We start from the raw sequence: 16811 nt of genomic DNA, 5'->3' as shown, positions 1-16811 counted from the left end.
GTCGGAACCACCGAGAAAAAGCAGCGCACCGGTGGATAACTTATCGTTGAATGGTCATCCCAGTTTGACTCGGACGTTATCGGAAGTGTCATTCGTCTCCGAAGTATCCATCGATCCCGACATTAATGTTATACATTTTCAGAGTAAATCGTCGCGATTTAGTAGCAGATTAATACAGAGATGAAAGAATTAACGATAATGATAACTTTTCACAGCGAGAGTTTCCGTAGTCGACGCGTTGCGAAGACGTATCGGCATATACTTGAAAAGTTACATATTCAAAGAGGTCCTAGCGGTCGTAAGTTTCGTAATTTCCCGTGAAAAACGGATTGCATAAAAAAATTCTGTTCTCAGATCAAAGACGAAGAATCGTTGAGATATTTAACGGAATTGAGACAAGTTACCGTGGTCTGTATCAATATGGTTCCCAGTGAGTGTACTGTGTACGAGTTGATTTCTCTGGCGGACCAACTCTTCGAAATTATTCAAAAGTATTTCCGTTGGAATAGATTCATTGGAATTGAAATTGTGCTGCGCAATTGCTAGAAGTGACGAATGTTTAGATCTTTTGTTGCAGTATAATCGAAGGATATTTTGGATGCCCGTACATGGTGAATCTATGCGAAAAGGATATATCGTTTTATATCATATACGGAATGAAAAGGTATCATAATAGCGAGGAAGAGAAAGAAAGAGGGAGCGAGAAGAATAATGCAAAGAACGCGTTATTGACCTCGCTTCAAATAATAAAAGAAGTAAAACGCGTCTCTGGTATCAAAGCGGTTCTGATTGGCATCTCGACTGGTAATCTTTTGAATTTTAAATGTCGAATTTTTCAATTTCGGATTTTACATTATTGCGTATTTAACAGGTATAGCATTCTGCGGAGTAATAGGTCATGCCGTTAGAAGACAGTACATGATTTTTGGTACGCCTGTCCAGAAAGCGATTTCTTTGGCGATTGTTTCATTCAATACAGTTTGTCTTCTAAGTTTTTAACAATTCGTTCTAAAAATTCCTTTGTGAAACCTACAAAAATATTTATCGTAGATATGTTGCGACTACGATACCGTTCTAAACAGTGCTCTGCCCAAGGAAAAATTTCTTTCGCAAGGTATAAAGATATTGAGGAAGTTTGGAAAATGTCACGTTTATGAATTCTCGGCTAAAGATCCGTCGTAATTATGCCCTTGATCGTTAATTACATGTTCCATAACGTTGTTTTGGTGTCTATTTAAATCCATTCTAGTTCCAGGAAAACCGAATTACTGTCGAACTTGGAGTATGTTTATCCCATTCTTGGCCGATATAATGAAATAGAATACTTCAAGGATATTCTAGATGACATCGGAGTGGCAGAACGTGTTTATTCCGGATTGCTTATCGAAGTTCTGGTCGAAACGTACAAATTTCGGTATATGCAATTAAAATCAGAAATTTCATTTTGATTAATCGCATAGGGCTGTGAAAGATCTGGCAAATCGAGGATTCTCGACGCTTTTGTCACAATTGTTCGAAACAGACAAATAAAGCTCGTTCAACTTTCTTTGCATCCATCGTATTCGGAGAAAGCTTACGCTGTACTGTACCATGTGTTTCTCCAAGTAAATTTAAGAATTTCAGAATTTGCTTTCATCTGTGTTTGCCGAAAGTATAACAAATTTTTCATTTTTTCTCGCGCATCTAGCTTTTCGAAGCTGAAGATTGCTCGACCATCGAGGATCGTGAAAAAATTCTATCGTACACGCTGTCCAAAGTACTGGAGCCAGAGGATTTTTGTTACCTGAATCCCATCATGAGAGTACAGTTTCCTCTATCAAAGAAATATTGCGAGGATACCGATTGGCAGCGTCACAAAAAAGCCACCGAGATCTTCGAAGATATATTAAACGAGGTTATAACGTTGCAAATGATTATTTTTATAAAGCGGTCTATAAATATTATTATATGGAGTTAAATTTCAATTCAGGTCATTGGTTGCTTGTGCATCCTCCTGGACGACGTGCAATACATGGATCTTCTTTCCTGGCAATTTTTATCCTCTACTTTGAATAATAACCGCGTGGTTGTAGGCATGACGATAATGGAATCTACTTCTTCGGATAATTTATCTCAAGTCGAATCTGGCATTTACCAAGATAAAAGACTGATGAACAGAATGCTGGACGGATTAGAGCCGAAATATTTGACAGCGTTTGCTTGCCAATTTTTAAACGTCATTGCGATTCCTGACGCTCTCGACAAGTAAATTCACCCTAGTCTCTTTCTATCGAAACGTCGTACGGGTGTATCAATCGCTTGATTCGTTTAGAATCCTACAGCAACGTAGTAAAAATATGATTTGCTGGTGCGAAGCGTTCTTGATGTCAGCTATACAAGTTAATTCATTGGAAGTTATCACGATATCGCCTATGGAAGCGGCTCGCTATGATCTCGTTTTCCCAGAGCAATCGCTATTGTCAAAGATCCCAGCATATTTGACACCTGAAGAGTTGGCACCACCGTTATACTGGACGCAGATGAACGCGTTGAACGTATGCATATTGTCCAAACAGACGAGAGGTTTCGTTGAACCCAACCGAGACGTTATAGGTGACCTGGGGTTTTGTCTATTATTCGAATTGCGTTTTCATATGCTCCAACTTAATATAAGATATTTTAAACGAGCATCGTAACGTCGTTAGGCTTGAGAATCGATATCTATAACAGAATGAACTTCTACGAGCAAAATTTCGTCAAGTGTGCGGCAACTTTGGGTGACATTTTTCTACGCAGTATGTTGGACCAGGTCATGGTTGACGCTACACCGATATACATACAAAAAGGAAGTATTAATTATTGAAAAGAAATTTCGCAATTACCATATTCTTCCTGATTACTTTAGCCGTAGCAGAGATGATCAAGTTAAGGATTTTGGAGTGCGCTATGGTCCAGAGAAAATTCTATCACTCGGAAGAGTCACTGCATCACATATTCAAACAACAGAAAACGTTCAGCAACATGCATCATTTGGTGATTTGCGAATGTCAAGCGACCCGTTGGTTGATTCGACACATACCGTCGTCTTTGATCATTCCGGATCATTCTGGATAATTCTGGATCGTGATAATAACATTCTGTTCCAGCTATATTTGTCAAGAAAACGTTGCCTTCGTACGCTTATTGTAAAATGTTGAAGTTCACAATAGCCTCGTTTCGCAAATTTTTTTACGATGTGCTCACGCCACACGAAAAGCAAGACTACCACTCGAAGGCTGTAGACGAGTTTGAAAAGGAAACTTCAAAGTGTAATACCTGTGGCGGAGGCAAATTTTTCATAACGACCTCGAAGGATGAGCTCGACGCAGTCGTAAGTATCTAAAAGATAAAAGCCTGTACTAGTAATCTAAAATGACTCTCGAATTCTTCGTTGATTGTTTCCAAACGTAAGGAAATGTCGCAGGAATTAAATCTAGCGGCACAGAAAAGAAAACCGTTCCAGACTCGATACGATAAATTAGATACTAGACGAAGCACAATTTTTGCTACCGATATTAACAACGATAAGAAGCGTGAGAATGCGAGTATTCGCAGGATTTCCATTTTGCCAACATATACTGACGAAACCGATGGTGAATACATGTATATACTGAAATCGTATCAAACTTTAAACACATGTATGTACTTGCATTTGACTCTATTTATTTTCGATAGATCATACGGAAAGCCGAGACACGAAGACGGAAGGCGATGCATCTAATTTAATAAAAAAGACGAGTCGATCTACTATTTTGGATACCGTATTAGAGGATTCATGGGACAGCCGTTTGGAGCAATTTAGCTACATTGATTATCGTAATTGCAGATGTATTGAAGTAATTGATTATGTCTTCTGGAAGTTGCATCATCACATTTTACGGTCTGGTAACGTTTCACATTTCCCCTAACGGTGTAGTTGTTATAATAGCGGATGGTATAATTATTACAGAAATATATTTTTCAGACGATTCTGAGAAATTTGTTACGTTTATGTTGAACTACAGCGCAGGTTTAATCGAAACCGGGCAGCCTCTCTCTGCAATCAAATTTCTCGCGGCCATGATCACTAATTTCGATATCGCAGAGATCAAGGAAAAGTCGGAAGTTGAAGCTATAGATCAAGCTATTGACAAGAAAAAATACTTAATTTTAATGGGTAAAGTCTCCTACCTGGTTATTGTATGACATTACAAGATGATATTCAGTAGAAATCAAGTTCTTGGAACGCGGTTGTCGCTCAGGGGATGCTTACATTGCCTGTGGAAATTATTCTCAAGCGAAGAAATTTTATACCGACGCTGTGATGTTGAATGGTGAACTACCGCAGAGCGCCAAAGCAATCTGTTACAATATTGCGTTGGAAAAAGTGCGGTATAAGATGCTAGGTATTCCCAGTCGTACCGAAAATAAAAAATCCGAGAAGGAGGTTGCTGAGAAGATAGAGCACGCTATCGCTCTGCAACGATTGTCCATGGCTTCGATGGTTCGAGACATTTGCGATCCACAAAACGATTTTAAATCTTTAATCGGAATATACGTATAACGTGATTGATGAAATTTCAGCTGCAGAACGAAATGAAAATGGCGGAACTTACCATTTTGCAGAGTCTTCGAATCGCGTTCGGAAGCCCCGACGGCTTCTTGGAGAAAGGAGAGATTTATTTATCCGCTGTGCAAACTTTTCGACAGCTCCAAGAACCATGCATGATAAAGTCCCTGGAGATACCGATATTATCAATGATTAAAGAGAAGCTTGTTTGGAACCAACCCGAAGAAATGATATTGGTAGCTCGGATCTATCAGACAATATTCGAAACCAGGTGATTCAATAGGTTTAAAATATTTTAATTCTTCGTAATAAAGAACAAATGTTAATAATTTATTTGTTGATGAAAGAATACTACAGGGCAAGCTGGTGGAAGGTATCGAGGTTGGAATAAATATCTGTAAAATATGTAATTGTTTGCACTTGAATAAGATGAAGCTTGCTATACTACCGTCGCTGATAGAAGCTATGGTAAAGCCTTTTTAACGTGGCACCATGAATCTTTTGTACTTTAATCGCGGGAACATTATATCAGGTTTGGACGAAGAAGATATACGAAGCTGTCGATTTGCTGTACGAATTGTATCATCTCTCTAACAGGGACGTAGATTATTCTGCTATCATATGGTACTATGCTCTGTGCATGGAATTTTTGTTAGACGCTGCCATGATCTTGGAAACATACGAAACTTGTTATAATTTCTATAGAAACGTTGTAGGTAAGAATTTCTCGATAAGAATCTTCGCTGAAGTTTTCTTTGATGTTTCTCAGCTTTCAGATCGAACACTTGTGCCCTACGGGATCCAGAGAGTGTGTTGCGTCTGACAAATTGTCTAGCTATCTGGCAATTGAGAATGTGAGTACTCGTGAGACTCGATCACAACATTTACCCTAACAAATAATTCTTTTTTAGGAACGTAATAGTGACCTCTACGTTAGTGGAAGACGTCGTTGAGTTAAAACCTCAGGTCACGCGTAATAACTTTCAGAAAATATGCAACTGTTTCAAGGTTAGGACGAATTAATTAGAAAAATATACGATTATATGTAAAATAATAACTTCTCGGCCATTCATCACAGGCACTCGAGTGTTATTTGTTAATACTGAAGCGTCAAATTCACATCCGACGATCGAGCGATCTGTTTAATCGACTGGAGAACGCCAAAACGATTATCAAGTTCCTTCGTAACGAGTCTCTATCCGCACCATTTGTCAAACCATTCTTGTACTTATTACAATCTTACATGGAACTGCTGTGTGCTCGAAAATTACGGTCTCAATCAATCCTCGTAAAGGCGTGCAAATTCGCTTCCTCTCAGGAGAACAAATTGGTTCAGGCTTGGATCGAACAGAACAAAAGGGTAATTAATAATTGTTGGATCATTTCCATGGTATCGTAGATCGAATGCATGTCGTAGACTTGGGAGGAGAGTAATTATAACAGTATGGCGCAGTATTGGGTGGAACACATAGGTGGTATGGACGGAATCCGGTGGGAAGAGATTCACTCGTTCAGTGTGAGCGCTTGGTCGACCATATTGTACCCGTTTCCACCTCCATATTCTAGTTTTTAATAGTCAATTCCTAATGTATTCTGACACGCGCCTACGAGGACGATGCAGCAAGGAAATAGAGGTAGGAATTGTAGCGAAATGTTTATTGAATAAAGGCGTATTACAGTTTCAGGTTCTAAAAGGTATACACGACGATCCCCTCGTATACACGATACTTCGTTTAAGGTGAACACTCGGTTCTCTCGGTTCGTTTCTCTCGTCCGCAAGGCGATCTCCGCGCGTGCTGAACCTCCAGGTCGATTTTAGGAAACCTCTCGCGACCGACGACGATTCCAGTTTTTGTTTGCGTTTGCACATCCACGATAATATACTTTGTAATTAATTAATTCATCTATCGGATTTAGGCCGAGTACGCCAAGGATACAAGCTTCGAGCTAAACGAGAAAAAAGAATCGGCGAGCGGGAAGAGGACGAAGAGTGGAAGAGAGAAGATGACAAAGCAAGAAAATGGAAGGAACGACAACGCGGTAAGAAGATAACCGCGAATCGGTCGATGCCTCGATTTCAGCATAAAGTATCGACCGATTTTTCGATTTCCACGATTCCATTTTCTGGCACAACGCTATAAAGAAACTTTATTTGACTTACGATCACGGCTAATTAATCGAAAGAATTACAAATGTTGACGCGATACGTTAGTTAATTACTTAATTAAAGAGTCTTGATTGCAATGATATGCAAAAAGACACTGTATCGATCTTACTATTCGCCAAACGAAACTAGGATCAATTAATACGGCCTAATCGAGTTATCTCAAATCGCTTAAATACAACCGACGTACATTAATATAATATACGACAGGCACACGTTGTATGGCGTGGCTAGAATTTTTGTACGTTTGCCGATCGGAATACAGAGACTCGAAACGTTCGGTCATCGTGCGTTCGTTCGCCGCGTCGAACAGAATGACTCGTTTCGGAAACGAATGCCTCAATATGAGTCGAACGACACGTTTCTTCGTGTATGTTATCGAAGACCCACCGCGTGACGCTAGTTCCTTCGCGATTTGTCCATTTTCGATGAAAAGAGGGGGAGAAGGTGGTAGTGGCGTGATTTCGAGTCGATTTCGTTGGCGTACTCGACCTGGGATATGTTTCGTAGGACGTGGCTAATGGAGAAACAAGGACGGGATATTAATCGAATCGGTGTAAAAACGTCTCATCTCCTCCGTTGGCGCTGCTACTCTTCTTCGGCTGGGTGGGCCTCGATCGCACGGAACACCGATTCTCTTTTCGTTCATTCGTGCGCTTCGACGTCGTTGTCGATACGACTGCTTCGTATTCCGGTCTTGCCCGTCCATGGATAGATGTCCGGACACGTCTGGCAAGTCTTCATGTACCTCACGCCGCTCTTATGCCACAGATTGCAGACCTTTGGATTGTTACACTTCTTCGGCCGGTCCTACGGTGAACATGAAATAAATTAAGCCGAAGATTTATGCGTGGATCATTCTTTCAAAGCTTCTTCGAGCCATCTCCCAGAGTCGTGCGAACGAAGCAGCTTTCGCCTATTAAATAATGAAAGAAGATTTATGTATACCGGGTAGTTACATCCGAAGGGTTCGAAGGTGTGTAACAGCGGTAACGGTGTAGGATTTCTGACCCATTGAATTGCCTGCCAGTTCGTCACGATCCACACGTCGTCCATAGCGACTATGGTATCTAGGAACGAAATGAAGCCCTCTTTGTGATGGGGCTGCGTGAACCAGGCGGCGTGATAGAATAGACCAAATGGCGCTCTGAAAAGTAATTTCTTCTTACAATTAGGATAACTGTACATTCGATCGATAACCGAGTAGTAATTCGCGAGACCGACCTGTTGGTCGTGTAATGTCTCTCGAAGTTCTTGATGAGCATCTTGTAAACACCGTCAGCAGTCGGTGGGTTGCTGCACGCGTCTCCCATCGAGCATCTACCTCCGTTTAGATCCTGCCACATCACCATAGGAACTTCCCACAAGCCTGGATAAGACCTGGTGGGGCAAGGAGGAATCATGCAATCGTGGAACAGCTTGTAGTCCAAAGTGTACGGCCAACTTGGGGGTCGATTCTCGTATATCGGCATGGAGGAATCGTACGTGAAGTTCGTGTCCCACAACATTTTGAACATGTTGTTTCCGCCGACCTGTTTCGTTAGAATTAAAAACGTTGTTATCGAGTACGTTATATTCTTCATTCTTATCTTTTTAAAGACGGAGGGTTACCGATAGGAACGGCGCCCTCATTCCCCTGACATCTTCCAGTTTGACGCCTCCATAGGCTGAGAGAATTTCTCGCTGTCCAGCAACTTCTCGCGCCCATTTTCGCTGAGAGAACTGCTCACCGAAACTGTGCCTATTTTTAGAATTAATCAGCCTGTTGATCATCCGATGGTAAAGAAGACATGCGTTCGCAGAGCCACGATCCAAGAAAATCGATCGACCGGTAATCGTTTGCTCGCTTCTAAGTTACGGACGCGATCGTGCAAAACTGATTCGGGAATCCTTTGCGAGTGTCGCTTTCCATCGATATCCGCGCAATGTTTTACGACGCGTTCGAAACCGGTTCTTGATCCGTTCTTGCATCCTGACCCATAGCGAGGTGCGAAAGCGGCGTCTTTTATCCGAATAAGCGATTGTGTCTCGCTCGAACGGACTAATCAAGCTGGCATTTGTTACTAATTGATCGGCGGTACATACAGGCTGAGCGTGAACGACTGCGATGCCCGACAATTGCTAGAATCGCCAAAGCGCCCAGATTGCTCGATGGTAATGAACACGTGATTAATGATCAACAACAGACGATGATGTATTTCGTTAACTCGATCGATCGAGCAGCGATTCGCGGTGTTATCTTATGAAATAGAGTCAATTACGTAGCTGCTTCAGATATCGTGTAACGTGTCGATCTTCTTGATATCGATAGACGAATACAACGATCAAAATCGTATGAAAGATTTTCAATTCGAAGGGAACTCTACCGATAAGAAAAAGGTAGAAAACGGCAAAAGATTGCTTGGAACGTTTTTGTTCAGTGATTCTTCTTCTCTATCGAGAATACTTACGAAACCGTGTGGGAGGCAATCTCATGACCACCGGCATAGAGGTTTTGGACTTGGCTGTAGTCGGTCCACTCGTGGGAGACGTAGAACGTGGCCGAGATGGGACAGCCATTTGGATTTTTTCGTCCTTTCTCGAACAGGTCGCTGTAGAGACCCTTGTTCAAATCGTTCACAGAATCGTCGAACGTCAGCAGAACGATTTGCGGTATTTCCTCCGGAAGGTAGTCACCTATTTCGGGGATCGTTGTTCCGGATCGGTGGGGAAGGGGTAAGGTGAAGGGGAAGGACGATCGGAAACGTGGACGTGTTTTATCGTGTGGGAACGTGTACACGACGATTGTTTGTATTTCCGTAATTTGTCGAAGAAACGGCCATGTCGTGTGTGTGAATGTACGTCGACGAGTGTTGCGATCGGTTCGGGTGTCGTTGCGTGATGGGAATGCGAGGGATGATTGAGTGATGCGAATAGAAAGAGTGAGAAAGAAAGAAGAGAGCGAAGAGAGAAAAGAAAGAAAAGTTGCGGTTAGTGTGCGTCATTAGTACACGGCACAGGTGCGGTGCACAGCTGGTGAAACTGCTTCGCGACCCGTGTCACCGTTCATCTCCGATCACGCTCATTTCACCAGCCGTGCGTCGCAATTTACGTTTTATCGCGATCTCCGACAATCCTCTAATTGCCTGGCCCGAGCGTAACGCGGCATTCGCAATGGGAGCGGAGCAATTTGTTCCGGAAACACGGCATCGTATCTGTGCCTGTGCACGGAGAGAAGCTATCGCTTCTTTCTACGAAACGCTCCGATGCGCGTCAATGAAATAAGTCGTCTACTTCTTTCCAAACAACGCGTCGGAGGACATCGCGCGACGATACCATCGACTCGACTTTCTTTCCTATCTCGGGCCTATTCTCGGGCCTGAAATAACACGTCGGCCGAGAATACGAAATCTTACTTTCAGATTAGCCGGTTGTTTCTTCCGTGCAGTCAGGATGTTGCTTTTCTTTTCCGCGCATCGTCTACTCCGATACAAATTATCCCGGTTTCGTTTGCACGAAATTAGAGGATCGTCGAAGAAACGAAGCGTTCCAGAGTTTTTCTTCTTTGGAACCAGCGCAGATATATAGGCGACTAGTAGACTCTGAAGTCTGCAAAGTCTAGCGGTAGAACGTTAGTGGAAGAGTGACGCAGGCAATGACGTTCGATGAACCATGTATTACGCGAGCAACGAATTAGCGTAGAAGCGCGACATTCGTAACCTCGCCCGTCCCGTGTACGGAGCCAGAGCGAAAAAAAGCTGCGGCTACTCTTTCTTTCCGTTTAACTTACGAGATCGTGTGCGATGCCATTTCGTGACCGTCCGCGTAAAGATTTTGCACCTGGCTATAATCGGTCCACTCGTGCGAAACATAGAAGGTGGCCGTGATCGGACAGCCGTTCGGATTCTTACGCTCATTTTCGAATAGATCGCTGTACAACGGTTTGTTCAGATCGTTCACGGCATCGTCGAACGTCAGCAGAACGATCTGCGGCGTTTGTTCGACTGGGATTCCACCTAAGTACACGACATTACACACATGTATCCTACGTTGCGCGACTTTCATTCGTTGTCCACTTCTAAGAGAGATCGCGAGATATCCTCGTGCAATTTACCGCGACCGAATCCATGTGATACGCAACGCTTATCAGAAAAACGAAATCTCGTCGGATAAAGAAGCGCGGTTGATCCATTGCTTAATTAGAAACGAAACATAGGCAGAGACACCCGACTCTGGCAGATTCTTCCGGATGATTTATGCGAGGTATGCGGTTGCACAATCCACTCTAGACGCATGTACAGCTAGCTAGGCTGTTTTAATCGCTTACGTATCGCTCGCCTGCGGCCAAATATTATTACCGCGACTCGACGCGTTTTGTTTCTGCCACACGCTTTAATTTAATATACATGGATAGTTTTCTTTTGATATAACGCCTATAAGATGATACCTCGACGCTTTGAGCGTCGATATAGATACTTTTGAAACACGAATGCTTAATTCGGATTCAAAGCACGATGGGAGCTTTCGATTTCGAACAGTCTTACGCGCACGTGCGAAATTGCAAGCGGCTAGGCGGATCTGTTTCACTTTCGAGCGGCCCATGGAACGGTTATGTGTAACGTTAGAACCGGAGAAAGTCACGGTGGCTGCTAAACCGATCGGCTAAACTTAACATTCATGGCGTACGGACGCTTGCGTCATTGGCTACTGGCTACCCACGTTGTATCGTTTCAACTTCGATGATATCGATTCGACTTTTCCGCGTGTTTAGCTATGTATGCGAGTCTCCTGGACGCGAACCGCACCGATCGTTTTCCCCTGCTTCGTATCGGGCGTCGAACGGATCAGGAAATAATTTGCGTGTGCTCGCATACCTGGAATGTCCGCGCCGCCGCAGCTGCAATCAGGAAGCAAGCAGACGTCCTTGCGACACTTGGCCGCCGGTTTGTCGACCTGAGGAGTCGGATAAATCGGCGCTGGCCTCGTCGGTGGATACCTGTAAATATCGATGAACTCCTGCGCTTTCGACACGATCTCGGTGGACGGTTTCAAGGTTGGTCGCGATCGCCTGAAACCCCGAATTATCGATTTCAGAGAATCAATCGCGAAAAAAAGGTCGCGTTCCGCAGTTCGCTGAAACTAGCTATTGTTTCCTTCCGCGCAACGTGATTTCACCGTTCTGTCAACGACAACGTTCGTGATCCATCGATCAAAAATTGATTTATCTCCCTTGCCGTTTCTATTCTTTCGTTTTTACTTTTCCCGGTGGCCGATGGTGTCCGTTAGAGGCGGATAATCGTTTAGTAACTTTATTAGCGACAGCTGTGCAGCTTACACGCAATTAACTTTCTAACTGCATTAATTCGATGCAGTCACGTTCGTTCACCTCGTCGGGAACGAGAAAAGACGCCGAGAGGCGACGCGACGCCAGTGGATCTCGTGATTTTCGACATCCCGGATCGCATGTTCGTTTTCGTTGCAACGATCATTCTCGTAATCAACCTTTACGATGTTAACGTTGCACGAAAGAACCCGATAATTTGTCGACTAATCGGAACTGGAGCTAGTTTCTCGAATAGACAGAAGAGCGAAATATCATGCGAAGAATCTCGACTTACGGTGGTGCCGTGCCACGGTGGACCTGCTGTGGGCGACCTCGGCTGTAAGAAAAACACAGGAAAGAATTAAAGAAAACGGAGGCGTGATAGAAATCGAGGTAAAACGTGAGGAGGAGTCGCGCGCGAGAGGGAGAGAGAGAGAGAGGCAAAGGAAAAGAAAATGGAAAAATCGGTGATGTTTCCGGTGGTGCACAAAAGGAAAATGTTCGACTGCCGGGAGAGAAAGCGAATGCTTCGTTTAGCGGAATACAGAGACCGGCGAAATCGGGTCTTGGTCGATGGAGACGCTGCAAGGCCGTTCTATCGTTCGCCGTGCAGAAATCCAAAGAATCGGTTCAAGTAGAAACGGCACAAACATCGAAGATGCTGATCGAAACACGTCGTAATTCGTCGTTACATTATCGAAAAATTTGAACGTGACTGAACGTGTTACTCTCAAGAGAAATAATCCTAAGTATATTACGGTATTCAACGTCTTCGATCTCGCTTACGATAGTTTTACCACCACTTTCACGAACTCTTGGGCGCGAGTATATAATGAAAGTGAACATGTACGAGCGTACTTACGCATTGCACTCAATCAGCGTTCACGTTTTATATTTTCGCGCTGAGTAATACCGCGTAATGATCCTCGATCATGGAACGAGTCCCCGCTGAATAAACATCGTTGGATTTTTATTTGTGCGAATACGAAAGAACGGGGGAATCCCGTATGCCTCTCGACGTTCGAAGAAAGCGAGAAATAATGTCGCATTCGTCACTATCGATTTGTCGGAATACTATCAAGCTGTGAGCGGTGATCCTCGCGATCTCAGTCCTCTCTGGTTGCATAATTCGGGAAAAAACTAGTCGACGACGACCGATAATGAGTATGTGGATACTCTACCTGGGTGCATTGACTGTGTAAGGCCTGCTGGTGGTAGTCGGAGGCTGCGTGGTCGTTGTTAACGGGATAAACGTGTCTACGATGGCATTTGGAGTCGTCACGTGAACGACAGGGTGGCTGAGCACGTTCGGTCTGTGCACACGCGACGATTAATTAATAAATTGACGAGAAACCGAGCAACGATTCTCCTCGTGATCCCATCGACGCTTTCTGCGGTGAAGGACCGCAGACGGCACTCCAGAGACGGATCGCTTATCCAATTTTTCTATGTTATTAACCATAACCAATTGTTCTTCTGCCTGTCGTTGACTTTACGTCGTTCGAATTAGAAGAGATTTATATAAATGAAATACAAAAATATAGCGATTAAAGCATCTGATAGGACAGGCGAGAAAAAGGAAATTCAGCTTGAAATGGACTTTTAGAAGCAGCGAGTCATCCAGACCAGCTGGACGGGTGTCTAGCAGGTTGCGCGCGTTTGTCTGCACCGACTACTATTTTTAACGCTCCTTAAACCGATAACTTGGCGCGTTTACGTAAGCACGATTTTCGCTTGATTTCACGGAATATCAGTCAGCGGTAAGAGTCCGCGAGCGTTGCACGTATGCGCCGATATCATCTTCAATTCCTAAGAGACGTAATTTGAAAGAATAGCAAAGAGACATCGATGAAAGCTCAAGGCGACGATAGTTTCTTTCTCGCTTCACGCTCAAGGAGAGAGTTTGAAGGTTTAGCAAACGTCGATGAGTATTTTGCATAAAACTATCAAAGATTTCTCACCTGAACGACTGGTTTTCGGTAATGCGGAACTTGTTCTTGTTAAGCTGAGCCTGGACGTACATCAGGCACATGGCAAACAGAAAAACGACACAATAATGATTCGCGATTTGCATCCAATTCGTTTCTAAACGCGCAATTAGACGCTTTCCATCCTACCTGATTCTCGTAGATATCGTAATCCTGCGCCGTAACGTCCTGGTTCAGGTTGTATTTGTCCGCTTCATTCACCGCGACCTTCTTTGGCTTTTGGTATTGTTTCGTGTTTACCTCGCTGATCTTGACACTCGGTTGAACGGGCACTGATTGGTTCACGGTATATTGGTTGTAATCTAACCGGAAAATACTATCGATTACTTTTATCGTATTCGCATTATTCGCGATGCTTTCATCGACTCGTTCGCGATCACGGACGACTTCTAGCATTTCGATTGGATAAACGAGCTACGAGTCTGTTTACGTAAACAATTATCTTACCGTCATCTTTGTAAATGGACACGTCGTCATCGTAAATGGTATAATAAGGATAACTCTGGTCCGGATCGTTGTAGTACGATTTGGAGATGACCGGGGCGACGGTGGACGCCAAGATCTTGGCGACTCTCGGCGACTCGGAGGATGGTACTTGCGTCCTGTGCCACGTTAAACAGGATTAACATTCTGGAACGTTCTCTTTAGAGGGGTACTTATCAACGGAGAGAGTTATCTTAAACGATCACTGGCAGCTAGAGCCGTTTCGTGAGATAATCGGCGTTGGAAGTTGGAAAAAAGGAACGTCGAATCGACGTTACGTAAAGGCGAAGCAGCCACCGGTAGAATTAAAGGAGCCCACGGCGAAAGAGAAATCGAGTAAAAAGGTCGTAGCGCGCGCCGCGGCAGGGCTGCTCGGTCCGATTTCAAAGCAGATTTTACGTACCTGTAATGGGCTTCCGTTTGGGCACGCGTGCTCACCAGACTCTCCTTTTCCCTTTCCTGCGGGACATTAATTGAGAAATTAATTCCCGCCTCGCTCGTTTTTTATTTCTCGTCGAATTTATCTTACTTTCAACCACGCTAATTGATTTGGCGCCCGTGTGGCAACGATTGCGCGAAGAATTCATTTCTTACGAAAGTTATTTCCTACGCAACGCGTACGAATAGATTCAGAGCCCGAAAATAGCAGAGAAATTTATATTGTACGAACACGAGTCTTCTGTGTCCCCGTTTTTACGCTATGTAGACTTTCTTGTTTAGCCGATCGAGTCGGGCAGTTCCAATCGACCAGCCTACGTTTATCTCTGATTGATTTACAATCATCTTGTCAAACGTTTTAAACAAATGGCAAACCGGTACTTAATCATGCTATTTCTGAAGTAGAAGAAAGCAAGGGATTGCTGAACTTATTGTAGCTTCGTTAGAAAACTTAAAACAAACTAATATATATATATATATACTATAGCGATTAAACGAACTCACCGAAATCACGTTTCTTCGAAGACCATCTCTATCCCGTTGAACTTGGCCAATCGTCGAGGGTTGTCCTCTGTAGACTCGTTGCTGCCTATCGCTCTCCACTTCTGACGCTGGCTCGTACTCGTCCTCGTGATAGTTCCTGGCCTGTTGCCTCTGTCGAATCTGCTTTTCGGTGATTTGGGGTACGGGAGACGGCGTTGTCGTGATAGGAATCGGTTGTCTCTGAACGGGACGCTGTTGCTGTTCGCGTCTGTGTTGTTGCTGCTGTTCTCGGATCTGCTGTTGTTCTCGGATCTGCTGCTGTTCTCGGATCTGCTGTTGTTCTCGGATCTGCTGTTGTTCTCGGATCTGCTGTTGTTCTCGGATCTGTTGCTGTTCTCGGATTTGTTGTTGTTCTCGGATTTGCTGTTGCGGCCGTTGTTGCTCCTGAAGGGTCTCGATCTTTGCCGATCTGCGCGATTCAAGAGAAACGATTGCGTCACGGTTAATTGACGGCCTTTAACGATCATTGTGGCCGTTGGGTTGGGTGGGTTTTTCTCGACCTCTGAGATTTCGCAAAGTTCCGTGTCGAACACGGCACGCTGGAGAAAATATAACCAAGTTGACCGTGTTAGCTTGAACGAAAATTCATTGCGATAAAAGAACGGCGCGTTGCGCCGGTAACCGGACCGATCCGAGCGGATCGATTCGTCGATCGAAACGGATCGATTGTAGCGTCTCATCGGCCGGGCGTGCCGATCGAACCAGTTTCGGTACCAAAACACGTTGCCAGGAATGGCAAGGACGTTGATCAGACACGGCGAGACGAAAAGAAGTGGGGCACAGGTTGGGAAATCGCTTCTTTCCCCGATTACTCGTGCACAATACGTTAATGAGCGACCGGCGACCGCTTGTTGCCTAACTTCTGCTCGCACAAGGGAAGTCGTACCCGGTTCCGAGGTGTAGTGCTCTCCGCGAGAAACAGCCGGAGAGAGTGGGAGTTCATTGTAGGCTAGCGCTCGGTTATACAACAAATTCACTGGCTTTCCGCTTAATTCTTTCGGCAACGAGTTTCAATGGACGGGAGAATTAACGCGTAGCCGTTTTGACGGTTCTTTTGATCGAGATCCAAAGAATTCTAGAAGAATAAAGTAGCGTAGTATTGTAAAGGTGGAGGGAAAGCAAAGATAATAGGAAGTCTCATATGTGGCAACCGGTCTGACAAAGCATGGCAGACCTGAATTGTAATTTTAGCGGTAAATAAGGAGGCAGAGGAAATCGTAATCGGATTAATCGCGATCGATCGACGTTTATTGTTCGATTCTTGACGTCATTGCTTCTATTTTCTCAAGGTACTGTTTTCTCGCATGCAGTCAGATCGTTGATCAA

At 44.1% G+C, this 16811-nt stretch overlaps 2 protein-coding genes across 6 annotated transcripts in view; one reads left to right on the top strand and one right to left on the bottom strand.

The window, feature by feature from the left end:
- The first annotated feature begins 327 nt into the window (after positions 1 to 327).
- Positions 328 to 6173, top strand: LOC122571367 (adenylate cyclase type 10-like). Its single transcript, XM_043735016.1, is given in 22 exon segments — positions 328 to 491; positions 578 to 804; positions 872 to 978; positions 1051 to 1178; positions 1250 to 1604; positions 1688 to 1894; positions 1970 to 2254; positions 2256 to 2592; positions 2685 to 2837; positions 2840 to 3037; positions 3126 to 3349; positions 3431 to 3611; positions 3694 to 3903; positions 3983 to 4174; positions 4260 to 4501; positions 4582 to 4838; positions 4915 to 5035; positions 5100 to 5283; positions 5337 to 5421; positions 5479 to 5575; positions 5646 to 5927; positions 5967 to 6173. Coding segments are annotated over 22 exon segments (4317 nt in total). The 5' UTR covers positions 328 to 420; the 3' UTR covers positions 6141 to 6173.
- Positions 6174 to 6208: 35 nt separating this feature from the next.
- Positions 6209 to 16811, bottom strand: part of LOC122571364 — a 42658-nt gene continuing 32055 nt past the window's right edge. For 3 of the 5 annotated variants that reach the window (XM_043735008.1, XM_043735009.1, XM_043735011.1), the window contains 13 exons: positions 15447 to 15894; positions 14908 to 14963; positions 14469 to 14623; positions 14151 to 14323; positions 13995 to 14044; positions 13215 to 13346; positions 12329 to 12370; positions 11585 to 11778; positions 10501 to 10726; positions 8343 to 8472; positions 7956 to 8263; positions 7680 to 7878; positions 6209 to 7541 (listed from right to left, as the gene is read on the bottom strand). In XM_043735008.1, coding sequence (XP_043590943.1) covers positions 7377 to 7541; positions 7680 to 7878; positions 7956 to 8263; positions 8343 to 8472; positions 10501 to 10726; positions 11585 to 11778; positions 12329 to 12370; positions 13215 to 13346; positions 13995 to 14044; positions 14151 to 14323; positions 14469 to 14623; positions 14908 to 14963; positions 15447 to 15894 — 2278 coding nt within the window. In that variant the 3' untranslated portion in view covers positions 6209 to 7376. Of the gene's footprint in view, positions 7542 to 7679; positions 7879 to 7955; positions 8264 to 8342; positions 8473 to 9181; positions 9408 to 10500; positions 10727 to 11584; positions 11779 to 12328; positions 12371 to 13214; positions 13347 to 13994; positions 14045 to 14150; positions 14324 to 14468; positions 14624 to 14907; positions 14964 to 15446; positions 15895 to 16811 lie in introns of all 5 variants that reach the window. The other 2 variants (XM_043735007.1, XM_043735010.1) reach the window with 2 other exon arrangements.

This window comes from Bombus pyrosoma, linkage group LG10 (assembly GCF_014825855.1).
Source record: "Bombus pyrosoma isolate SC7728 linkage group LG10, ASM1482585v1, whole genome shotgun sequence".
Classification (NCBI taxonomy): domain Eukaryota; kingdom Metazoa; phylum Arthropoda; class Insecta; order Hymenoptera; family Apidae; genus Bombus; species Bombus pyrosoma.
This window is presented reverse-complemented; position numbering and strand designations above follow the sequence as displayed.